Source organism: Bison bison, unplaced genomic scaffold (assembly GCF_000754665.1).
Source record: "Bison bison bison isolate TAMUID 2011002044 unplaced genomic scaffold, Bison_UMD1.0 scf7180017864039, whole genome shotgun sequence".
NCBI lineage: Eukaryota > Metazoa > Chordata > Mammalia > Artiodactyla > Bovidae > Bison > Bison bison.
Genome location: NW_011494611.1, coordinates 3,620,875 through 3,646,465, shown reverse-complemented (window position 1 = coordinate 3,646,465; position 25,591 = coordinate 3,620,875). Strand labels below are relative to the sequence as shown.

The 25,591-nt window shown below is 46.3% G+C and overlaps 2 protein-coding genes across 3 annotated transcripts; one reads left to right on the top strand and one right to left on the bottom strand.

The window, feature by feature from the left end:
* BSPRY (B-box and SPRY domain containing) lies at positions 1–21,132 on the top strand. Of its 2 annotated transcripts, none has more exons than XM_010835168.1 (5): positions 1–590; positions 8,829–9,059; positions 10,369–10,394; positions 18,098–18,222; positions 19,731–21,132. In XM_010835168.1, the coding sequence occupies exons 1-5, from the start codon at positions 444–446 to the stop codon at positions 20,255–20,257; spliced, it is 1,056 nt and encodes a 351-aa protein (XP_010833470.1). In that variant the 5' UTR covers positions 1–443; the 3' UTR covers positions 20,258–21,132. The 2 variants fall into 2 exon arrangements, with proteins under 2 accessions (XP_010833470.1, XP_010833469.1); XM_010835167.1 differs by having other exon boundaries at positions 8,799–9,059.
* Positions 21,133–22,577: 1,445 nt separating this feature from the next.
* On the bottom strand, positions 22,578–25,591 carry HDHD3 (haloacid dehalogenase-like hydrolase domain containing 3). Its single transcript, XM_010835166.1, has 3 exons — positions 25,556–25,591; positions 23,971–24,045; positions 22,578–23,883 (listed from the first exon to the last, which is right to left on the bottom strand). Exon 3 carries the CDS (start codon positions 23,877–23,879, stop codon positions 23,124–23,126), a length of 756 nt encoding a protein of 251 aa, XP_010833468.1. The 5' UTR covers positions 23,880–23,883; positions 23,971–24,045; positions 25,556–25,591; the 3' UTR covers positions 22,578–23,123.

Sequence of the window (25,591 nt, the reverse complement as noted above, 5' to 3'; positions counted from 1 at the left end):
CGAGATTGATGCTTGGAAGTACTGTTAATGAATGGGGATTCCTTGGGGAAGAGCAGCTTAGGAAGCCATGTTTTTGTGCTCAGTTGCAGGTGTGGACAGTTAGGGGGCTGGATATGAAGGAAGAGTGAGTGTATGTAAGAAAGTGCTTATGATGGGCCATGGGATTTGAGGATCAAGAGGGAAGCAAGGCCACAAAAAGGGATGATGGACAGTGAAAAGTGCTAAGACTAATGTACTGGTGACTCCATCTAAGCTGGAGGATTGTTGGAATGGAGATTCTAGAGTGTGTGATCTAGGATGGAAAGTGGTGGGGAGGATATGGGATCCTTGAAGATTTTGGAAGTGGCATAGTTTTCAATAATGATGAGTTCCGAGATATGACCATGGGAGTAGGTGGCTGAGGTGGGGTAAAAGGGAAAAAAAAAATCACTGGAACGGAGAGAATGGACCAACTGTGGATCCAAATACCATGGATGTCATCTGTGTTGCAGAACAAGATTGTGGACCAGTGTGAGAGGCTGCAGTTACAGAGTGCTACCATCACCAAATATGTGGCTGACGTCCTGCCAGGGAAGAACCAGAGAGCAGTGGTAGGTAATTTTTCCCCTTCCCCCTCCTCTGGCCCGCCTCCTAGGATAAGCTCTCAGCCTTAGGGGCTTGAACCAGTCTAGAGTTCCTTCCCAACCTCCCAGACCCATTGTGTTACTGACAAAGCTGGATGCTCAGGAAGGATGGTTTCCTCTTTTTTGGTTTTACATCTGGGCAGAGTGGGTTGTTCCTAGAATGCATTTGATGCAAAGACTGATTTAAAAATAACTTTCTTCAGGTAAAAGATCAGATGAGTCTTCTATCATTTTAATTATTTTGTGCTCAGCCCCAGTATTATAAAATAACCCATGGCTTTTACATTGCACATTCTTTATGACAGTCTTAGGCAGTAGGTGGTAGTAACATCCCTGTTTACAGACGGGGAAATGGGTCCCGCAGAGGTTAACTGACTCACAGAGTCAGTTCTATGAGCTGGATGTCTGACTCCCAGGTGATCCCTCTGCAGCACCTCACTAGTGCGTGCGTGCCAAGTCGTGTCCAACTCTATGGACTGTAGCCCACCATGGTTCCTTTATCTATAAGACTCTCCAGGAAAGAATACTGGAGTGGATTGCCATGCCCCCCTCCAAGGGATCTTTCTGACCCGGGGATCGAACCTGTGTCTCTTGCATGTCCTGCACTGGCAGGCAAGTCCTTTACCTCTAGTGCCGCCTGGGAGGCCCACAGCACCTCACTGCCCACCCTTTATTCAGTGGACGCATTGCTGCTGCTGCCTCTTAGTCTCAAGTGTGCCCTTCAAGGGCAGGGGCTATGAGTTTCTTCCTGCACACCCCTGCCCTCCTTCCCCAAAAGTACATGGAGCAGACATGGCACTATTTTAGTCAAAAAATAAATGATTTTGATCGCAAGGAATAGAGTCTAGTTGAACTACTGATAGCATAAGCAAAACAGAATTTCTTGGATTTTAGATACACGAGTCTTTCAGAACCTAAAGGGGATGAGAAGCAGGAACAAACAAGCCGCTAGAAGTCCAGGCAGCTGTTCTCTGTCCATCTCTGCTTCTCTTTGCATGATGTTTTCTCTTTTTCTTCATCCTTCTCCTTTTCCTGTCTTAACTGCACTGGCTAGGACCTCAGCGCAATGTCAAATAGAAGCTTTTGTAGCAGGTGCTGATTTTGAAGGGAATACTTACAACATTTTTGCCATTTATTTGATTATTTAACAAACCTGTGTAAGCACCTGCCACACACCAAGCACAATCGGTCTATGTGCTAGAGGTTCCACAGTGAATAAAACATGGGAAAATTCTTGTTTTCGTGAAGCCTGCGTTCTAGTCAGGGGAGGGTGTGTGTGTGTGTGCATATTTAGTCATGTCTGACTCTTTGTGACCCTGTGGACTGTAGCCTGCTAGGTTCCTTTGTCCGTGGTATTTTCTAGGCAAGAATACTGGAATGGGTTGCTACTACCTACTCCAGAGGATCTTCCCCACCCAGGGACTGAACCCCTGCACTGGAAGGCAGGTTCTTTACCAGCTGAGCCACCAGTGGAGAGGGCTAATAACAAATAAAATATATGCTATGTCAAAAGGTGATAACCTTTATGGAGAAACAGAACGCAGGCAGGGGCTGGGTCATGTTGAGGATGGGGTTGTGATCAGGAATCGCCTCATTAAGGAGATTGATATTTGTACAAAATTTCCAAGAGGTGAGGGAATGCACTGTATATCCTGGGGAAGAGTGTTCCCAAAAGAGAAAAGGCAAGTGCAAAAACCCTGAGATGGGATCGTGCCTGACATGTTGGAGCAGAGTAAACAAGAAGACAAAGGAGATGAAGTCAGAGAGCAGTGCATGGAACTAGGTAGAATCCTCACGGGTCACACAGAGACTTTGCTTTTTATCTGGGGAAGGCAGGAAGTTATCAGAAGTAAGATGATATGACTTAAGATTTAAAAGGAGTGGCTGCTGTGTTGAGAAGTGACCATAGGCAGCAAAAGTAAAAACAGGGAGACTGGTGAGGAAGTGTTGCATTAATCCAGGTGAGAGTTGAGAGGGGTTTGGACCTGAGTAAGTGTGGTAGGAATGGTGAAACGCAGCATATATTAATATATACTTTCTGAGGGAAGAAAGAGCAGGATTTGCAGATGGATTGGATGTAGGCTTTGTGAGAGAAAGGGAGGAGGGATCAGGTTGACTTTTTTTTTTGATGTGAGCAACTGGAGGGATGGAGCAGCCGTTTCCCAAGGTGGGGAAGGATTGCGTGCAGAGTGATGGTTGGAGGAGACTAGAGTTCAGTTTTGTACATGTTCAGTTGGAGATGACTATTAGGCATTCAAGTTAAGATGTTGAGTAGATGGCTGGGTACACAAGTTAGGAGAGGGCTGGGCCAGAGACGTAAATGTATTAGTGTATAAGTGAGGGTGGGGCTTCCCGTGTAGCTCAGTTGGTAAAGAATCTGCCTGCAATGCTGGAGACCTGGGTTTGATTCCTGGGTCGGGAAGATCCCCTGGAGAAGGAAATGGCAACCCACTCCAGTATTCTTGCCTGGAGAATCCCATGGACGGAGGAGCCTGGCGGGCTGCAGTCCATCGGGTCGCCAAGAGTCGGACACGACTTAGTGCACTGTCTTTTTTTTCTTTTCAAATAAGTGAGAGTATAAAGTGAAAGTCATAGGAAATGATGAGATCACTAAGTGAGTAGAATACAGATAGAAAAGAGCAGGGGTCCAAGGACTGAGCTCTAGAGCACTCTGACATCTAACCATTGAGTAGACGTCTGAGCCACCAGGGAAGCCCAATTGAGTAGATAGGAACAAGCAAAGTAGACCAAGAAGAAAGCAATCGGTAAATAGGAATAAAACAGTTAATAAGAGTGTTGTGCCGCACAATAGGTTTCAAGGAGGTGGGTTCAGATTTTGCAGAGAGATCAAGTCAGGGGAGACATGAGAATGGACTCTTCAGTAACATGCTCCTCGGAGATCCTGACAAGAGGAGTTTGGTAGAGTATTGTGGCAAAAGTGTGATCAGAGTGAATTTCAGAGAGAGTAGAAAAAGAGCAATTTGAGATAGTTGGCACAGATGACTCTTGAGGAATTTTGCTGTAGAAGGAAGCTGAGAAATGGGATGATAGTGGAGAGAGATATGCCATCAAGAGATAGTGAAGGGGGATGTCCATCAAGAGATGGATGTGCTATCAACAAGCAAGCAAATGTTTGTTGCTTGGTTTTTAAGATGCGGGAAATGACTCTGTGTGTGTATGCTGATGGGAATTGCCCAGTAGAGAGGGGAAAATTAATGATGCAGGAAAAGGGGACAGTTGGTTTAGCAGAGAGGGTGGGAGCTAGTAAATAAGTGGAAGTATTGGCCAGAGGTGAGAGCACAGGCAGTTTATCCACAGAAATAGGGAAGACAGAGTGTTTGAGCACAGGTACAGGTAGATGGGTAGGTGATGTGCAGAGCTTGTTGAAGTTCTCTTCTGAGAGCTTCTGATTGCTTCTCTTTTCCCTTCTGATTACATCTATTTTCCATTATTATTTCCTCTTTATGATTTTTTCCTTCCGATTTTTTTTTGGGATTTACTCTGTAGTTTGTTAACTTCCCGAGTTGAACACAGCCTATTGATTTTAGTCTTTTTTCATTTTCAAAGTGAGCATTTAAGCTATATATTTCCTTCTAGGTATTGATAGAGGGATATCCCACAATTTTGATGTAGTATTTTCAGTTTCACTCAGTTATAAGTATTTTTAAATCTTTACTATGACTTTTTCCTTGTGCTATGAGTTATCAGATTTTTAATTATTTTATTATTAATTATTTATACTTTAAAATTTTCAAATATATGTTTTTACCTTTTACATTAGTATCAGTATCTTAGTTTCCAGACTAGGGATCAAATTTGTGCCCCCTGCATTGGCATCTCAGAGCCTTAACCACCAGACCTCCAGGGAAGTCCATAATTAAGCTTATTAATAAGTTCAGATCTTCTCTATATTTACTATTTTTTTGATTGCCAGATTTTTTGATTACTGGCAAAGGGCATTTACATTTTCACACTATGCTGTGAATTTGCCTATTTTTCCTTATAATTTTGTCAATTCTTTCTATATTCTTGGTACTATTTATTAAGTGTATATATTTAAATTTGTTATATATTCCTGGTAAAACATCCCTTTTGTCACTTTTCAGTGACAGTACTCTTGCCTGGAAAATCCCATGGACAGAGGAGCCTGGTAGGCTGCAGTCCATGGGGTCGCTAAGAGTCAGACACGACTGAGCAACTTCACTTTCACTTTCCACTTTCATGCATTGGAGAAGGAAATGGCAACCCACTCCAGTGTTCTTGCCTGGAGAATCCCAGGGACAGGGGAGCCTGGTGGGCTGCCGTCTCTGGGGTTGCACAGAGTCAGACACGACTGAAGTGACTTAGCAGCAGTAGCAGTGACATTTTATGAACAGGAATCCTTTTTGCCTTCAAGACTATTTTGTCTTTTACTCATTACTAGACCAACAAGTGTTTTCTGGATATATCAGTTTCTTTTCTTTTACTTCCAACTTCTTATGTTGTTTCAGGTGTGTTTTAGAAACTGGATTTTGTTTCCTTTTTTAAAAAGTCCAGGGCTTCCCTGGAGAAGGCAGTGGCACCCTACTCCAGTACTCTTGCCTGGAAAGTCCCATGGATGGAGGCGCCTGGTAGGCTGCAGCCCATGGGGTCGCTAAGTTGGACACGACTGAGTGACTTCACTTTCACTTTTCACTTTCATACTTTGGAGAAGGAAATGGCAACCCACTCCAGTGTTCTCGCCTGGAGAATCCCAGGGACCGGGAAGTCTGGTGGGCTGCTGTCTATGGGGTCACACAGAGTCGGAAACAGCTGACACGACTTAGCAACAACAACAAGGGCTTCCCTGGTGGCTCAGTGGTAAAGAATTCTGCCTGTCCATGCAGGAGACACAGGTTTGATCCCTGATCTGGGGAAATCCCACATGCCATGGGGTAATTAATCACCTGTGCTACACCTATTGAGCCTGTGCTCTAGAGCCCAGGAACTGCAACTATTGAGGCCATGCACCACAGTTACTGAAGCCTGCTCCCCTAGAGCCCCTGCTCTGCAATGAAAGAAGCCCCTGCAATGAGAAGCCTGAACTGCACAGTGAGCCCTGCCTGCAGCAGTTAGAGAAAAGCCCGCACAGCAACAAAGATGCAGCACAGTCATAAATAAATAAATAAATAACATTTTAAAGAAAGGTTAAAAAAATACTTATAAAAAAAGTCCAAGCTGATAATCCCTGCCTTTTAACTAGCCAAGTTTAATCAATCTTAGATTTATGGCTGTCATTTTATGTTTTCTGTGTATGCTTAGTCATGCCTGACTCTTTGTGACCCGATGGACTGTAGCCTGCCAGGTTCTTCTGTCCATGGAATTACCCAGGCAAGAATACTGGAGTTGGTTTCCATTTCCTACTCTGGGGATCTTGCTGACCCAGGGATCGAACCCACGTCTTTTGCATCTCCTGCATTGGCAGGTGGAGTCTTTACCACTAGCCACCTGGGAAGCCTGTTTTCTATGTAGTCCACTTTTATAATTTTTTAAAATTAATTTTTACTGGAGTATAGTTGATTTACAATGTTGTGTTAGTTTCTGCTATACAGCTAAGTGAATCAGTTCTACAGATACACAAATCCACTTTTTAGATTCCATTGTCATACAGGTCATTACAGAGGACTGAGCAGAGTTCTCTGTGCTGTATAGTAGGTTCTGATAGTTATCTGCTGTGTATACAGTAGTGTGTCTATGTCAATGCCAACCTCCCAGTTTATCCTTCCCCTGCTGTAGTCCACTTTTTCTGTGCTTTTTTCCTTCCTTTCCTCCCTTCTTTTGAGTTAATCAACCCCTCCTCCCTTCTTTTTCCCTGTCCTAGCTTGAAAGTTGTATATTCTATTTATGGTCTGTTTTTGGTCCCCTTAAGAATTTTTTAATTAATTAGAAAAAAAAAATTTTTTCTTTTTTCTATGCTGGGACTTCATTGCTGCACACAAGTTTTCTCTAGTTGCTGTGTGCAGGGTTCATTTTAAAGCACATCTTTTAATAATTCCCTCATTTGTAGAAAGTTTTCCCTTTATTTTAAAATCAGAGAGGTCTTTATTGTACTTTTGTTTTTGTGTGATGGTTTACATGAGTGTACAAATCTAAAGTAAATCACAAGCCCCATTCAGAGCAGCCAGTTGAGTCCCCAGCTCTTGATTACACTGGTCTTCCGTTTCCTTTCTACTTTTGGACGCCAAGGGATTCCCTTTTCTAAGCTGCCAGAAGTAGCTTCGCTTTAAAGGGATGCTTTGGTCTATTTTTCCAGCATTTCTGTGTTTTGGTCTATGTGTGCGTTAGTCACCCAGTCATGTCTGACTCTTTGCGACCCTGTGGACTGTAGCCCACCAGGCTCCTCTGTCCATGGGATTCTCCAGTCTAGATTGAATACTGGAGCGGGTTGCCATGCCCTCCTCCAGGGATCTTCCCAAGCCAGGGACCAATCCCAGGTTTCCCACATTGCAGGTTCTTTACCATCTGAGCCACCAGGGAAGCCCGTGTTTTGGTCTAGGAGGGATTTTAGTTTCTTCAGGCATATCTTTGGAAAGCAAATTTTTTTTTTCCCCTGGGAATGACTCAAGAAGCATGTTGAAATTGACTGCAGCCTTCTTGTCAGGGAGTATCTAATGCATCTTGGGTCTGTTCTTGATCCTGTTCATACAGTACAAACGGGACTGCAGAGACCCACCCGTGGGAAAGGTATTGAGGTGGGCTAGAGAGAGGAGCAAGAGCTAATGATACCAAACACGTACGTGCCAGGCTTTGTTCTTCTTATATATATTGACTCACTTGACCCTCAAAGTAGCCTTATGAGGTTGGTACTATTAGTATCTTCATTTGATAGATTAGAAAATTGAGGCCCAGGGAAGATAAGGAACAACGTTCCATAGTTAGTAAATAGAACAGCTAATATTTAAACCTAGGCGCTGTCTCTACAGCCTAATTTCCTAACCACTGTGTTATGTTGCCTCCAAAGAACACTGGACTTGGAATCTGAACCCCTGGGTTCACTCAGCCATTCACTCAGGCTGTCTCTCTTCTCCTTGGGGCACATTGTGGGTCTCAGTCTCTTCTGAGAAACAGGCCTAACTGTCCCCTCATTGTACAAGGCAGGTCTTTAGGGGCAGGAAACAAGGAGAGCCACTGACGAGCCCCAACTTTCTGGCATGAGGGAAGTAGTTTAACCCTCAGTTGTCTGGCAAGAGTGCAGGAGCTTCAGACAACAGTGCCATGGGGGAGGATGGGTCATCAGATGGCACTGATGGAGGGGAAGAGTGCTGGGCTGAGAGTCAGGAGAACTGGGCTCTAGACCCTGCTTTGCCACTGACTGGCATGTGAGCACCACCAAGAGATTTTTGGCTTAAGTTGGAAAGAACTTTTCCTGTCAATCGTTCAGTAAATATTTGAGCACCTGCTCCTTGCCAGACACTGTGCTAGTTGCTAGGGGACACATGCTAAATGCATTGACTTAGAATTTATTTCTGCCCTCTTGTGTGGCAGATTAAGAATTGTACCATGGAAGCAATTGGAATAGACAGATTTGGGAAGTAATGAGCTTTTTGTCCTTAGACATGGTCCAAATAGATGGTTCCCTCATAGCTCAATTGATAAAAAATCTGCCTGCAGTGCAGGAGACCTGGGTTTGATTCCTGGGTCGGAAAGACCCCCTGGAGAAGGAAATGGCAACCCACTCCAGTATTCTTACCTGGAGAATCCCATGGACAAAGGAGCCTAGGAATCCATGGCTTTGCAAGAGTTGGACATGACTTAGCGACTAAACCACCACCATGGTCCAAATAAGAACTGGACTACTGTTTGTGTGCGTTCTGTTGATGATAGACTTTTTAGGCCTTTCTGCTCTGCATTTCTATGATTCTCTGACCTGGTTTCTTGAACTTGGGGATCCTAACTGTGAAATAAGCAAGTAATTTCAGCTGGATCTTTGAGTCCTGCCCAGCACTTACATTCTGTCATCTTAGCTCCATGAATGTAGCCTGGATGTCTGGATCTCAGCATTCTTTTCCCTGAACCACATTTGGGAAAATCTTAGGGCTTGGGTGTTTTAAGCACTATTACTACCCTTACTGTACCCATGTCAGACATGGCTAATCAATCTTAGCACTTCTTCTGGCTGAGCCCCAACCCTCCTAATCTTGCCTGGGGCTATGCCAGGACCCAACTGCTTGTTTAATTCCGGGTCAGAGCACGGCCAGCGCAGCTCGGGAACTGGTCATCCAGCGGCTGGGTCTGGTGAGGAGTTTGTGCGAGAGCGAGGAGCAGAGGTTGCTGGAACAGGTGCATGGCGAAGAGGAGCGGGCCCACCAGAGTATCCTGACGCAGCGAGTACACTGGGCCGAGGCGCTGCAGAAGCTGGACACCATCCGCGGCAGCCTGGTGGACATGCTCACTCATCTGGATGACCTCCAGTTGATTGTAAGTTAGGCGGGGGTGAGGACACCACAAGTTGACCAGATTCCGCCAAAGTCTGAAAATGAGAATGTTTTATTGGTATGAGGTGGGTGGAAAATGATCATTTGGAACCAGGATGAGACAGGGCAATATTACTAATGGGGATTTTTTTTTTTTTTTTCAACTGGTAACTGTTCTTTCAGTAGTGAGCAAATATTTACTAAGAGCCTAATGTATGCTAAGCATTGTGTTATCTATGCGTGTTGTTAGTTGCTCAGCTGTGTCTGATTCTATGCAACCCTATGGACTGTAGCCCACCAGGCTCCTTTGTCCATGGAACTCTCCAGGAAAGAATACAGGAGTTGGTTGCCATTTCCTTCTTCAGGGGATCTTCCTAACCCAGGGATCAAACCTGGGTCTCCTGCATTGCAGGCGGACTCTACCATCTGAGCCATCTGGAAAGCCCTAAGAGTAGAGGTACCGGATATGGCTGCAGCAACTCACAGCCTTGTAGAAGAGGCGAATATATAAACTGATAATTAAGACATGGAGGGATATGTGCTATGGTAGGGGGCATTGCTGGGAGCTGGGGCCCCTGCAGTCCTGGCTTGAGGCGGGTGGTAGTCAGGGAAGCCTTCCTGAATGAAGCAACTTAAAGGCTGATGTCTCAAAGACAAGAGTCATAGCTTTGTAAAAGGAAGTGGGGAGAGGGAGAGAGTCCAGAAGCTTGCAGAGAGAACACTGCACTGACAAGAGGTCTGCTGCAAATACAGAGCTCATCCTCACTCCCACCACCCGGAAATCACAATCTAATATGTTTAAGGTGACGGTGTGACATCTCAGTAGATGCGCCACGCAGAGAAATGAGAATGTGGAACAACATTGTTGTGTTCAAGTTGTCCCTCTCGTGCAGTCATGGTTTCTGTGGCTGTCCCAGATCGCGCGTTCATTTTGTCACACAGCTGTCACGTGCCGAGCACATTCTGTCCCAAACGCTGGGAGGGTCACAACAGAAAATTCAACGAGTCCCGTCCATTGAGGCGCTGGGCGATGAAATGCTGGGTAAATAGGTGATTGTCCGGAAGTGTAGTCTGAGGGAAACCTAGGGTGCCACGGGGCTCAGGGCACAGAGGGATTCACTTTGAGTGCATGATGCGAGAGGTCTGTGAAGAAGGGCCCATAAAACTTGTGCAGGGTCTTAAAGAAGGAGTGGATGTTTTTATTCTAGAATTTCTCTCCACGTGGAGCCCTCCATGCGAGTTAATCATAGTCAAGTCTTGACGACCTGCTGGGTTTCTGGTGCCAAGCCTGACTTTGTTTTCTTTTCTCGCAGGAGAAGGAGCAGGAGATTTTTGAGAGGTGAGTATGGGCCTGGCACCATGGCCCCTGACCTCTCCAAAGTCTGCCACGTCCATTGCTGTCCAGCCTCACCGCTCCTCGGGGGAAGCTCAGGGTGGGCAGCTGAGTGGCTTCCTGAAGCCAGGCTTGGGGCTTGTCATGGGCTTTCTTAAACATTATCCTATTAAAAAAACAGTCACCCGGCTGGGAGGGTTTCACCACCTCCATCTACAGATGAGAATGCTGAGGCTCAAAGAGGGGAAGGGACTTGCCTAAGCCCCTGCGCTGGGGCTTGGACCCACAGGTGACACCTGACCCAGTTCTGTCTTCTCTACTTCATTCCCCTTTTCTCTAATGAAAGAATCTGAAATCTAAGTCTGTGTTACCAGGAAAATTCTATTTTAATTATGCAGTAATAAAAGAATTTCACCAGGCCCTACCTGAGTTCTGAAAAGTCTTGAAAGGTTCTGAGACCCAAGAGCCAGAGGAAGTGGCCAAGATGTGATAATTTTCCAGGCAAAGAAATTAAATTCTTACCCTGTGTGTGTGAGATTTCAGAGCTCACAGGCACAATGTGTGCTTGGGGAGCACAGTCCATTCTTCTTTATTTTTATAAAGACAGCAGTATAGATATCAATAGCAACATATGTACATGGGAGAAAAAAATAATTTTCACCAGTAGAAAATGATTTAAAATGAAAAATGTCTCTATCACGTCTTCCCAATTCTGTTTCTGAATCATGATCAGCTTTAACAGTTACATGTGTGTCTTATAGGCTTTCCCATGTTTAATCACAAAAGAGTGTGGGGGATTTTTCCCTTCTTAAAATTTTGTTTTGAAAGCACAGATGGGATCACTTTATATTTGTTTATAACTTATCAGGCTATCTATCCTGGTACATTTAGATTTACTTCACTTTTTGGGAAGTCTAAAGTATTCCGTGGTATAGATGTTCCTAAATTTAGCTTACTGTCTCCTTATGATCTTTTCCACACTTCTCCTAGTCTCTCTTTTTTTTTTTTCTTTCTTTAATTTATTTACTTGGCTGCGCCCGGTCTTAGTTGCAGCGAGATTTCCCAAATGTGGTTCAGGGAAAGAATGCTGAGATTCATACATCCAGGCCACATCTCATGGAGCTAAGATGACAGAATGAAAGTGCTGGGAAGGACTCAAAGGTCCAGCTGGAATCCAGCAAACTCTTGGTTGTGGCATGTGGGATCTAGTTCCCTGACCAGGGATCGAACCTGGGCCCTCTGCATTGGGAGCTCGAAATCTTAACCACTGGACCACCAGGGAAGTCCCTCTCCTCATCTTTTTCTCTTTTATCTTCATCATCTTCCTCTAATACAGTCTGTCCTCAATATCAAGCTGATCTGATTTCTTAAAAAATTCTTTATTTTTGGTTTTAAAATATTTCATAGGTATAGAAAAGTTGCTAAAGTAGTATAATAAACTTAGAAATACTAATTGATATCAGCCACATTTGCTCTCTGTTTCTTGTGTCTCTTTCTTCCTGTCTATCTAGTGTATATATCCAGAAAAACTTGTTTTTTTCTGACCTATTTGAGAGTAAGTTGCAGATAGCATGACTTTTTATCTTATCACCTACTTCAACATGAATCTCCAAAAAACAGACATTCTCTTACATACCACAGTATAATTATTAAATTCAGGAAATCCCATGTCCACATAACGCTATTATCTAATATATATAGTCTGTATTCAAATGTTGCCAATTGTACTAAAAATGTTCTTAATAATTGTCTTTGGAATCCCATTACCCCCCATACCCAATCCATCTGATCTCTTAATCTGTAATTTTTCCTTCACCCTTTTCCCCCCTAAACACTTTTTCAGAGTCTAGGACAGTTTTATAGAATATCCCTCAATTTGAGTTTATCTAATGTTACCTCATGACTAGGTTCAGGTTGTACATTTCAAGTAAGAGTATCTCATACGTGATGTCCTCAGTCTGTCTGTCATACCAGGGGGCATTGATGTCATTCTGTCCCATTATCAGAGATGTTACCTTTTTTAATTTAAGTATAATTGACATCCAGCCTTATATTAGTTTGTTTAAATTGAAGTATAGTTGATGTATAATATATAAGTGTACAAAATACTGGCTCACAATTTTTAAAGGCTGTACTCCATTTGTAGTTATTATAAAATATTGGCTATAATATTTCCTATGTTGTACAATGTATGCTTGTTGCTTCTTTTATACATAATAGTTTGTACTTCCTAATCCCCTACCCCTATCTTCCCTCCTTCTCTCTCTATTCGTAACCACTAGTTCTGTACATCTGTGTTCTCTATTTCTCTATGTTTCTTTTTTTGTTATAGCCATTAGTTTGTTGTATTTTTTTAGATTCCACATATAAGTGGTATACAGTATTTTTCTTTCTCTAGCTGACTTACTTCACTTGGCAGAATTCCCTCCAAATCCACTCATATTTTTGCAGATGGCAAAACTTCATTCTTTTTTACGCTGAGTAATACTGCGTTGTATATATATACATCTTTATCCATTCATCTGTCGATGGACATTTAGGTATCTTATATTCTTGGCAGTTATATGTAATGCCACTGTGAACATTGGAGTGCATGTGTCTTTTTGAATTATGTTTTTGTGTGTGTGTGTGTATGTATATGGGGCTTCCCTTATAGCTCAGCTGGTAAAGAATCTGCACGTAATGCAGGAGACCTGGGTTCGATCCTTGGGTTGGGAAGATCCCTTGGAGAAGAGAACGGCTACCCACTCCAGTATTCTGGCCTGGAGAAGCTTACATATCTTGGCAGTTATAAATAATGCCACTGTGAACATCGGGGTGCACGTGTCTTTTTGGGTGTGTGTGTGTATGTATAGACCCAGTAATACAGTTGCTGGGTCATATGGTAGTTCTGTTTTCAGTTTGGGTTTTTTTTTTTTTTTTTTTTGAGAAACCTCCATATTCCACAGTGACTGCAGCAGTTTACATTCCTACTACAGTATATGAGAATCTGTTTTCCCCACATCCTCACCATTTCTTATTTGTGTTCTTTTTGATGACAGTCATTCTGACAGCTGGGAGGTGATAGCTCACTGTGGTTCTGGCTAGCATTTCCCTGACGATTAGTGATGTTGAGCATTTTTTCAGGTGCCTGTTGGCTATCTGTATGTCCTCTTCGGAAAAATGTGTATTCAGGTCTTCTGCCCATTTTTGTTTTTGTTTATTCTCTGGGAGGACAGGGTTTGGCTGCCCCATGTGGCTTGCGGGATCTTAGTTCCCCCACCAGGGATTGAATCCCAGTCTCCTGCAGTGGAAGTGTGGAATAACCACTGCACTTCCAGGGAATTCCCTTTCTGCCCATTTTTTAATTGAGTTTTTGTTTTTTCAATGTTGAGTTGTATGAGTTTTTATATATTTGGCTATTAACCCCTTACTGGTCATATAATCTGCAAATATTTTCTCCCAATTAGGTTGTCCTTTCATTTTGTTGATAGTTTCCTTTGCTCTGCAAAAGCTTTTAAGTTTAATTAAGCCCCATTTGTTTTTTTGTTTTTACTTCCTTTGCTTTAGGAGACAGGTCCAAAAAAATATTGCTACATGGAACTTCTCTGAGAGACTCCATGCTTCCAGCACAGGGTTCTCAGGTTTGATCCCTTGTTGGGGAACTACTATCCCACATGCTGCACAATGTGGCCAAAAAACAGACAAAAAAATGCTATAATTTATGTCAAAGAGTGTTCTTATGTTTTCTTCTGGGTGTTTTTTGGTTTCTAGTCTTCCATTTAGGTCTTTAATCCATTTTGAACTTATTTTAGTATATGGTGTTAGAGAATGTTCTAGTTTCATTCTTTGACATGTAGCTGTCCAGTTTTCCCAGCACCGCTATTGAAGAGACTGTATTTTCTCCGTTGTATCTTCTTGCTTTCTTCATCGTAGATCGTTGTTGTTGTGCGTAGTTGCTCAGTCGTGTCCGACTCTTTGCGACACCATGGACTGTAGCCTGCCAGGCACCTCTGTCCATGGGGATTCTCCAGGCAAGAATAGTGGAGTTGGTTGCCATGCCCTCCTCCAGGGGATCTTCCCAACCCAGGGATGAAACCCAGGTCTCCTGCATTGCAGGCAGATTCTTTACCATCGGAGCCTCCAGGGAAGCCCAGGGCCTTGTACGTCAAGATAAGGTAACAATTATTTTGACTGCTATTACTATTGTTGGGAATGTGAAAAACAGTAGAGTTTTAGCAAATCATCTGATCAACCCCTTAATCAAGGGGAAAGACTGAGCCAGAGAGGGATAGATATTTGCTAAGGTCACAGCAAGTCAGCAACACTGCTAGGACTAGAACCCAAACCTCCAGATCCTCTGGTCAGTACTTCCTTCCACTGCTTAGACGTACTTGGAGTATTCAAGAATCTGATTCTGGTGAACCTCTACAGCTCAGGGCAAAGACAGGACAGAGCAGCCTGGTCCTACTTGTCTTAAAACCTCCCAGAGCCCCAGATGATAATGCCCACCTGGGTGGAGAGCCAGTGACAGGTTCCTGACTCAGTGCACAGAAAACAAATTTCTCATCGTAGATTAGCTGACCATAAATGTGTGGGTTTATTTCTAGGCTTTCTATTCTGTTCCATTGATCCATGTGTCTGTCTCTGTCTTGATTACTGTAGCTTTGTAGTATAGTCTGAAGTCAGGGAGCGTGAGTCCTCCAGCCTTGTTCTTTCTCATGATTGTTTGGCTATTTGAGGTCTTTTGTGTTTCCATACAAATTTTAAAGTTATTTGTCTAGTTCTGTGAAAAATGCCTTTGGTATTTTGATAGGGATTACACTGAATTTGTAGATTGCTTTGGGTAGTATGGTAATTTTAACAATATTAATTCCTCCAATCCAAGAACATGGTGTATCTTTCCAACTGTTGGTATCATCTTCAATTTCTCTCATCAGTGTCTTATATTTTCTGTGTATAGGCCTTTTACCTCCTTATGTAGGTTTACTCTTAAGAATTTTATTCTTTTTATGTGATAGCAAATGGGACTATGTCCTTAATTTCTCTTTCTGATAGTTCATTGTCAAGTGTATAGAAATGTAACAGATTTCTGTATGTCAATTTTGTATCCTGTAACTTTACTAAATCTATTGATGAGTTCTGGTAGTTTTCTGGTGGCATCTTTAGGGTTTTCAATGTATAGTATCATGTCATCTGCAAACAGTGACAGTTTTATTTCTCCTTTCTCATTTGGAGTCCTTTACTGTTACTTTTTTCTCTTGTCTGATTGCTGTGTCTAGGACTTTGTTTATTCATTCACTTATTTAGTCTCAACATAGACTCATAGATTCTTATTTTATTCAGTGCATTGTAATCTATTACTTCTATTATTAATTTTGATCTTCAAACTGTCCCAGATTTGGCCAGTAGGAGCCCCTTCAAGCCAGATCCTGTGGTCCTTCTGACAACGCTTCATCATTCTTAGAGCACTTTCTTGCTTTCCGGCACAAGAAGATATCCTAGGCACAGCTTCTTTTCCTGCCCCAGCCCTGGAATCAGCTATTTCTCCAGGGAGTCTTGGTTCCTTTTAGTGGTGAAGAGTATTTAAAAACCAAGATTTAGGCTTTAGGTGTGTTCCCTGCTACTGATGCATTGCTTCCAAGCCTTCTCAGTGGACAGCAGGCAGAGATGGGGAGTGTGTGTGCACATAACTTTTTTATTCCTGAGTTTGTATCACAACTTCTAATTCCAGTCAAACACCACAGGGGTTTTCCTATGCCTTTCCTTATTCTGTCTTTATGTAGTTCTTCTTTCACAGTGAGAACTGTGGCTCCCAGCAACAGCAATATATCTATTCATTTGTTCAGTCCTACAATACACGAACAGTTGTTTGAGTTGCAAAACCCATAGTATGGTAGACAAACCCACTAGGAGAGTTCAGGGTTTGTTTGTAGTGCTTTGTGCTTCTAGACTGAGGGTGCGTACTCTCAAAGTAGAGTTGGCCCTCCATTTCCATGGGCTCCCCACCTATAGATTCAACCAACCAAGGGTTTGAGTGTTTTTGAATCTGCAGATGGGGAACTGCAGATACAGAGAGCTGACTGCAAAGGATTTGAATGCCCCATGGATTTTAGTACTCCTGGGCGTCCTGGGACCAATCCCCCTAGGACATGGAGGGTCGATTATACAGTTTTCAAAACCTGTTTGTCAGTCCCTAAGGTTGTTTCCACGTCTGTGGCTGAGCTCAGCCCTGGTCTGCCGTGACAGAAGGCCATGCTGCACAGACCGGGTGTTCTGGTCCTGGCCCAGGCCCTGGTGCGTGCCAGCCCCATTTCATTCCCACTTCTTTGGGGTCATGAGTTTTCTCTTCCACGGCATGAGGCAGCTGGACCAGCCGATTCTCTAGACTCTAGTGTCTGTAACTGGCCTCAGATTTGCTCTGATGATGACTCAGCACTGCTGACACCACCTTCTCCTCTTTCCTCCTCATCTGGTGGCTGGGACTTCTCCAGAGCCAGCCTCAGTGCTTTGAGAAGATGGCAACAGAGCCTTCTTGTCCCAACCACAAAGAGTCTTTGTAACTAGAGTCTGCTCTCAGCTTTCCTAGGGCTCTGTTCACCTCGCTCCTCTCAAGCCAGGACAATCGGTGCCAGTCTTAAAAAAAAAAGAGCTGGCATCCATGAGGAGATGTGCTCACCCTCTAGCCTCCTCCTCTGATTGTGGACAGAGCCACGAGATCTGGGGAGGAGAGCGTGTGTTCTCACTTCTTTGCTGCCTGAGCTCAAAGCTACCTTCAGGATTAGAGGCAGAGGGAAGGTTCTTTCTCAGAAGCCAGATCAGAGGTCTGCTAGGCCCTAAGGTGAATCCTTACTCTGAAGGGCCTCACAGCCCTTCAGGCTTCACTTCAGGTCAAGGGTAAGACAATGGTGCCTGGACCCCAGTCTGGGTTTTTTTTGTTTCTGCAGAGTAGCAAGACTTAAATCCAGGTTCTTCTTTTTAGCTGAGTGCTTTCTCTGAATCTCGGTTCCTTCCTGTCCAATGAAGTAACAACTGCCTCCCAAGTTAGAGCAAAGATCCCGAGATTCTACATAGAGATAGCAAGCCTAGAGCTCGGCTGCTAAACACATGACAATACTCCCCTCCTAGGCATCTTGTGTTCCCAAATCTCTTCCAGCAAAACCCAGTCCCTGCTGCGAGCTGAAAAGAGGTGGCTATTGGGAGCAAAGTGCTATGATTACTTTATGGTTGGGTGATAACCAATCATTTCTTCTTATGTGACTCCTGAGGGGTGTTTGATTTAAGAGCAGAGGAATGGCTGTACCTTCTGACCATACCAATAGGTTTTGCTGCAGTAGATTTTGAAGGAAAGCGAAATTTTTCTCTATGCACGCTGGTGGAGCAGAAAGACCGTGGTACAAGAGGCTTAGATCCTCCTTGTAGCTCTGGTCCTCCTCCCAGCTAACTCACGAGAGACACTGGTGACTTGCTTTCCCCACAGAACACATTGACACCAAGTATTCCCTTCCCTATAAACCATGTGCCTTGCTGGAATTAAGGCTCCAAGGCATAGAGGGAATGCCCACCTTCTCTTCTGGCTCCAGCCCCTTCTCTTTGGGGGCTCCTATGTGGGCCCTGGCCATTCTTGCTGTCACCCTCATGGGAAAAGGATTTTACTTCCGTCCCCCTCCTGTATTGATCCAGATGCGTTTCCAGAACCTCCCTAAATCTCTTTTTTTTTCCTGCACAAGGACCGAGGAAGCAGAGGGCATTTTGGATCCCAAGGAGTCGGAAAAGTTAAACTTTAATGAGAAGTGCACTCGGAGTCCATTACTGACCCAACTCTGGGCAACAGCCATTCTCGGATCCCTCTCAGGTTAGGAACTGCTGGAGCCAGGCTCCTGTCTGGGTGGGCTTTGCTGCTACATCACACTGGGGACTGGTGTGTCTGGCATCGTAGGTTAAGCAACCAGTGATGCTGGATGCAGGCTTGTCAATGGAGCCTAAATTCTGGACAGGGTTGGGGCAGCTGGGCCAGGTCCTCTCCGTTTCCAGACCAGCCTGCTCTGTGGTTGGGTCTGGGATAAATCCTGTTCCCAGAAATCACGTCCTCCTCATGTTCTACCCTACTGCAATAGCTCAGTACTATTTCTTGGAAACCTAGTTTCTCTTTAAGGAGCTGCAAGAGTTACAGGTTTGGTCCCTGGGTCAGGAAGATCCCCTCGAGGAAGGCATGGCAACCCACTCCAGTATTCTTGCCTGGAGAATTCCATGGACAGAGAAGCCTGGTGAGCTACAGTCCGTAGGGTCGCAAAGAATCAGAACACAACTGAAGCAATTTGGCACATGCAATTGATGTGGCCAGTTGGAGAGCATCTGGAGCAAGAATTGAGCTTCCTGGATTAGTCTCACTCACTTGACATTGACTCAGGCCAGTGGTGGGTCTGGCCTTGTGCTGTATACTCGGGCCACAGAGGTGGACGTGACATGGATTCCTGCCTCTTGGAATTCCCCCACTGGGAGGGTTCTCAAAGCAGGTCTCCCCCAAACTAAATGGAAGCTTCCACACTGCCTGTTGTAGTATTTTCACAATTCACAGAAAGGCTAAGTTAATGGATTGAATTCTTCTCAATTCTAGCCCTCCCTCCCCGCACATTCTCCTTAAAATGTTAGTACAAGCTACAGCTTCTAGATTCTGGAATCCAGTGGTGCCTGATTTGCCTGCAGTCCCATTTACTTAGTTGTTGGAAACTGCATATCTGATGCTTTCAAGCTTTCAGGAACCATGTCACTAGGACAAGTCTGATCTGGATACTGCGTATGCCCAACTAGGGTGCACTACAATCAGTGAATGAAAGTTGATCAGTTGTGTCTGACTCTTTGCCACCCCATGGACTTTTAGCCTGCCAGGCTTCTCTGTCCATGGAATTCTCCAGGCCAGAATACTAGAGTAGCGATTCCCTTCTCCAGGGGAATCTTCCCAACCCAGGTCTCCCGCATTGCAGGCAGATTCTTTACCATCTGAGCCACCAGGGAAGCCCAATCAGTGCCAATGCTAAATGTAGGAACAATATGCTGGGTCTTCATTTGGCCCCTGCCACTAACTTGGTATGTGACCTTGGGCAACTCGCTTCTCCTCTCTGGGCCTTATTTCTATCACTGTTAATGCTTGGTTATTTACAGGTATCATCTCATTTGATCCTCACATCCACCCTGTGCTAAGTCCTGTTCTGATCCCCACTTTTATAGATGAGAAATCTGAGGCCGAGAGAGAGTAAATGGCTTTACCTCCCAGTGAGTGGTGAGGAAGCCCTTTGCTACCTGGCAGGACCAGGTCAGGGCTGAGGGTGGGCCTTGGGCAACTCAGAGAATTCTTTCTGGCAGGCACAGAGGACGTGCGTATGGATGAGAGAACGGTCAGCCCCTTCTTGCAACTGTCAGATGATCGGAGGACCCTGACCTTCAATGCCAAGAAGTCCAAGGCCTGTGCAGATGGCCCAGAGCGCTTTGACCACTGGCCCAATGCCCTGGCCGACACGTCTTTCCAGGCTGGGCTGCACGCCTGGACGGTAAACGTCCAGAACAGTTGTGCGTACAAGGTGGGTGTGGCCTTAGGCCAGCTGCCCCGCAAGGGTTCTGGCAGTGACTCTCGTCTGGGCTGCAATGCCTTCTCCTGGGTCTTCTCCCGCTATGGCCAGGAGTTCCGTTTCTCACACGACGGGCAGCATGAGCCCCTGGCGCTGCTGCGTTGCCCAGCTCAGCTGGGGGTGCTGCTGGACTTGCAGGCACAGGAGCTACTGTTCTACGAGCCTGCCTCAGGGACCGTGCTCCATATCCACCATGCGTCTTTCCCTGGGCCCCTCTTCCCGGTCTTTGCTGTGGCTGACCAGACCATTTCCATCGTCCACTGACCTGCAGCTACTGGGAGGCCAGGTGTCCCTCCCCACCACCCTTTCAGGCCACGTTTCTACCCAGTGTCTTCTTCCCAAATGCTGCCTGTGCCCCATGAGCAGCTTTAGTGGGGAATATGGGTCCAACCATTAAATGCTGGGTATCTGGGGGAATCCACTACTCCCTGAGGCTTGGTTTCCCAAATCTACCGTCCATCTGCTCCTCTGAGGGTGTCTCATTTGCCCCTTTAGCACTGGCATCCAGCATGGTGCCTGGTGCCTGGTGCAGAGTGAGCATGTGATAAACGTGATCAGTGAGTGGACATATGGACTGATGGATGGATGGCTCAGTGGATGTATGGAGGGACAGGTGACTGGATGCATGTTGTAGGCTCTTCTGGAGAACTCCTACCCCCAGGAGACCCCATCCTCTGGCAGAAAATCTTATAGCTGAAGCTCTTTCATTCCCTCTATTCAGTGCTTCTCCATCCTTTTCATGACATGGCACAGAGAAAATATTTTTCTAGCACACAAGGACAACCTGGAAGGGATTTAGAACTCCTGCCAGGTTGCTGTTGGCCAGAGGACTCTGGCCTCTGTCCTCCCCCAGGTTTTACCTAGATACTCGGGAGACTCAGGGGATCCTGTCTCCAGGTAGCCTGCCTGCAACACACCCATCGGAAACACTGCCTGACTAGGCAGAGCTCCAGCCAGTGCCCAGCTGTGGTCACAGGGACGAACTTCTTTCCCAACTGTAGCTGTACATGCCATCACCTAATGCCTTCTCTAATACAGTGAGACCAGGGTGAGGCCTTCAAACCAGAAAGAGCCAAGGGAATAAGAGGGCCAGCCTTAGAGAACATGTACATTATTAAAGACTTTAAAACACTGAAAAATTTATTCTGTGTTCTTTGTTGGTAATTGGCCAAATCCCCCAGGTGCCAGCTCATATCTAGTGTTGTGTTTGCTGGGAAATGAATGTCTTCACCCCCTATCCACGCTCCCAGATCCAAGCAGGAGCTCAGCACACACAGCTGAAAGCGCCTGGGACAGGGTTCTGGGCCCTGCATTGCTGAGACCATGGTCAAGTCCCTTCCTTCCTCTGAGGAGGTCACTGAGAACAGTGGTCCTCCATTTTGTTTCACCTGCAAACACCGTCCCAAGGCAGTCTTACCTACAACTTACCTGTAAGGCTCTTGGGCTCAAAGATGGAGGACAGGGCCTTCCCCACTCTGAAGTTCCTTCAGTAATTTACTAACACTGGGTGGGTCAAACCAACTTTTTCGGTTGACATGACTTCTGAGGCCCTTGCAGCTCTGAAACTACAGCTCATGACCTTTGAGTCCTCACTGCTTGACAACTGGAAATTAATGTTTAGTCACCTGGCCTTGGCACTAAGCCCAAAGAAGACAGATCCACAAGAGGTTTGGCCAAGTCTAAGAAGAGCTTCCTGTTTTTGCCTGAGCACAGACTCTGCTTAAAACCTAGGTCAAAGCCATTTCTCCTACACGGCACCTAAAGGTCTTCATGCTATTCTCCCCTCCCCCAGCTACCAATCTACCTTCCCACAGCAGCCTTGGGTCCACAGTTCATGGGCCTGCTCCCAAGAGTGCCCCTCTTATCTGTCTGCCCATCTGTGGGCCACTCCCAGTTCAGGTCCACTCCAGAGCTCTCCCCAGCTACTGGCACGAGGACATATCCTGTGTCTGTGCCTGTCTGTGCCTTTTACCTGTAGTACCCCCGGACTTGGCACTAGACAGGGCACAGGTGTGCAGTAAACAGCAAGTAGAGAGAAGCATGAAGGGGGAAAGACAGGAAGAGACACGGAATTTCTCCAATGATCCCCCCCCCCACTTTCCTGCACTCCTGCCAGTTGAGCTCCAGTCCCTGTTCCCTGTGCTTTCCCACCCCCCCACTATCCCTGTGACCAGGGTACCCTTCAGCACTGCCATCCTTAGGACATCTTCTCTATTCTCCCTGGATCTCCACGGCATCATGTCTCATGTGACACAGATCACTTTCTGCTAGAAGTCAGGCCAATGGGCTCTGGAGTCAGACCAGCCTAAAGAGAACCCCAGCTCCTGCAGGTACTAGCTGTGACTCAGGCAGGCTACCTAACCCACAAATCCATTTCCTCATCTGTAAGGTGGAAGTCACACTTGCAAGGCCCACGAGTTATGTATACATACATAAGGCCCTGGCAGAGTATTTAACACACTGCAGGCCTACATCAGCTGCAATCAGTGTGTTCCTTGTCTAAAACTTCCTTCAGGGAATTCTCTGAAGACCCGGGGTTCGATCCGTAGTCAAGGAACTAAGTAAGATCCCACAAGCCACACGGCACAATTAAAAAAAATTTTTAATTAAGTTTGCCCATCAGACTATGCAGTCCTAGAGGGCAGCATCCTCACAGCTCAGCTTAGTGTCCTGGTTACCTAACTAAGCTCCTCTGATCTCTAGGCTTCCCAGGGGGAGAATCACAGAGACTTCATGAATGGAAGAAGGACCCCAGGACCTCTGCTTCAACCCTAGCAATTTCTCACTTTTCCTGTTTTGCATGTTGGGGTTCCACATAAGTACTCCCATGACAAAAGGCCCTGCTGCTAAAAGAAAGTTTGAAAGTGCTGGTTTTGAAGCTAGTTGGGCTCTCATGAATCGTGTTGGAGGTGAGGGGGACTCGCGGTGGAAAAGGGACACGGGTGTGATGAATGAATCCTCTCAGAGACCAGGAGCTGGTTGGTGGGGCAGGGCTGAAAGGCGCACTCAAGGCTTTATAGTCAGAACGTGTTATTGAGGCTGCAGGGGGAGGGGCAAAGGCCAGATCTTGGGAAGAAAAGGGCTCCCTGTCTCCAGTGTTTGTTGGCCCCGGCCACTTCCCTCACCAGACTCAAAGCCTTGCCGGGGAGCCCTCCAGATAGTCAAGGGCAGGCAGGAGATGGGACAGTGAGGGGAGAAAGTGTTCCTGGGGTACAGAATCCTTGACCGCAGGGTCCAAAGGCTCGGGGCCAGCCACCAGGAAGCTGTGCATGCCTACAGCCCGTGCTCCCTTGTAATCACGTTGGTAACTGTCCCCAATATGGGCTCCCACCGCTGGTTCCACCTGAGCAAGGTGCAAGGCCTCATGGAAAATACGGGGGTCGGGCTTGGGCCAGCCAGCAGCCTCAGAGGTCAGCACAAAGTCGAAGTGTTCCCGCAGGCCAACACCTTCCAGGATGTCCTCTAGGCGTCGGTCAAAGTTGGAGACCACTGCCAGCTTCAGGCCTCGTTTTCGGCACCCCCTAAGGGTGGCCTCAGCCCCCTCCAACACCTGCCAGGTGCTAGGACTGCTGAAGTCCTTGTACAGCTGCTCAGCGATGGGGGCCACAGCCTGGGCATCCCGAACACCAGCCTGGTGGAAGGTCTGCTGGACCAAATCCAGCCACCACTGGCGGGAGGTGAGGCCGTGGCCCAGGCCATAGTTGGGGAAGCTCTGGCTCTGAGCCTTGTACGCCTGCTTGAAGGCCTGTCCCAGGGCTGTGGCTTCCACCTCCAGCCCGTGGGCCCGGGCCTTAGTGGCATATTCCACTCCCACAGGGTGGCGGAGCCTCAGCAGCGTGTCCTTCACGTCCCACGTCAGCAGTCGTAACTGTAGCCGGTGTGCCATGGGTCTGCAGGAGGGGGGGCCAGTACACCCTAGGTCAGCCCCTTCCTCAGGTCCCAGGAGGTTGAGCTAGACAAGACCACCCTCACCCAACCTGATGGTCTTCTCTTTCCAGGCTTCGTGGGTTAGATCTGCTGGCACTTAGGTAATGGCTTCACAGCAGAAAATCCTGGAATGAGAGGGCAAGTGAGGTGGAAGTTCAGGCTTTGGAGTCAGAGACAGAATGGGTTCAAATTCTGATGCTGCCAACTCACTGTGAGACCCGGAGTGTCTCTGATGCTGTCTCCTCATGTGTAAGGAGAGCAGAGTGACTCAACCTCACATGACTGCTGCACCAAATAAGATATCTCCGTTCCTTCCACCTATTATGTGCTATATGCTAGGAAAGGGACAGACTTGTCACCCTCGTGACATTCACAGGCATTAAAGAACAGGGGATACAGCTATCAGACAAAGAAGGAAGGCAGCAGTTACCATGAGGATATCAATCCAGAAACCTGATTTAGACTTTGTTTGCGGGGAAATTCCTAAGCAAGTGTAGTTTCACTGGCAATTTGAGAAGGCCGAATCAGCAAATGTGCTGTGCTGTGCATAGTCGTTCAGTTGTGTCCAACTCTTTGAGACCCCATGGACTGTAGCCTGCCAGGCTCCTCTGTCCATGGGGATTCTCCAGGCAAGAATAGTGGAGTGGGTTGCCATGCCCTCCTCCAGGGGATCTTCCCAACCCAGGGATGAAACCCAGGTCTCCTGCATTGCAGGCAGATTCTTTACCATCGGAGCCTCCAGGGAAGCCCAGGGCCTTGTACGTCAAGATAAGGTAACAATTATTTTGACTGCTATTACTATTGTTGGGAATGTGAAAAATAGTAGAGTCTTAGCAAACCATCTGATCAACCCTAGTCAAGGGGAAAGACTGAGCCAGAGAGGGATAGATATTTGCCTAAGGTCACAGCCAGTCAGCAGCACTGCCAGGACTAGAACCCAAACCTCCAGATCCTCTGTTCAGTACTTCCTTCCACTGCTTAGACGTACTTGGAGTATTCAAGAATCTGATTCTGGTGAACCTCTACAGCTCAGGGCAAAGACAGGATAGAGCAGCCTGGTCCTGCCCGTCTTAAAACCTCCCTGAGCCCCAGATATAACGTCTGCCTGGGTGGAGAGCCAGTGACAGGTTCCTGACTCAGTGCACAGAAAACAAATTTCTCAGCCTAAAATCTATAGGCTGGAGGCAGCTTCTTGCCCAGAGCCGATTCCAGACACCCAACCTGTTCAGAAGAAACCCAAGGGGCCAGAGTTCAAAGTGCAGCTAAGTCGTTGCTGAGGGACAGACCAGACTGGTGAATCTGGGGACAACCCTTAAAGGAAGTTTGGCAACGAAATTTCAGTCTAGAACTTAGGGAGACCCGTCCAAAGATACTCCCACGTGGCAGGTGGGTAGATGAAGGCCCAGAGAGGATCGAGAACTCGTCCAGAGTCAGGCAGGGAACCACTGGCACAGCATTTTTCATTTCTGGAAGCCAGAGTTGGGGCTTCTGGCTGCCGGCCTAGACTGCTCACCTCCCTTCCCATTTCCAGGACTCGGTGGAGGCAAATTCCAAGTAGCCTGCCCTAGGGCGACCTATCTACGCCTGAGGTATGCAGCGGAACCTGTGGCGCCAGTCCCCGGGACCACGACCTACCTGCCTCACGGGGAAGTAGGTCAGGAAGGAAGCTGC

Coding starts and splice junctions, on each gene's coding strand:
- BSPRY (XM_010835167.1), top strand. CDS start 444: ATGGACCAACTGTGGATCCAAATACCATGGATGTCATCTGTGTTGCAG. Junction 9,060..10,368: donor TGGATGACCTCCAGTTGATT/GTAAGTTAGGCG, acceptor CTTTTCTCGCAG/GAGAAGGAGCAGGAGATTTT. Junction 18,223..19,730: donor CATTCTCGGATCCCTCTCAG/GTTAGGAACTGC, acceptor TCTTTCTGGCAG/GCACAGAGGACGTGCGTATG.
- HDHD3 (XM_010835166.1), bottom strand. CDS start 23,879: ATGGCACACCGGCTACAGTTACGACTGCTGACGTGGGACGTGAAGGAC.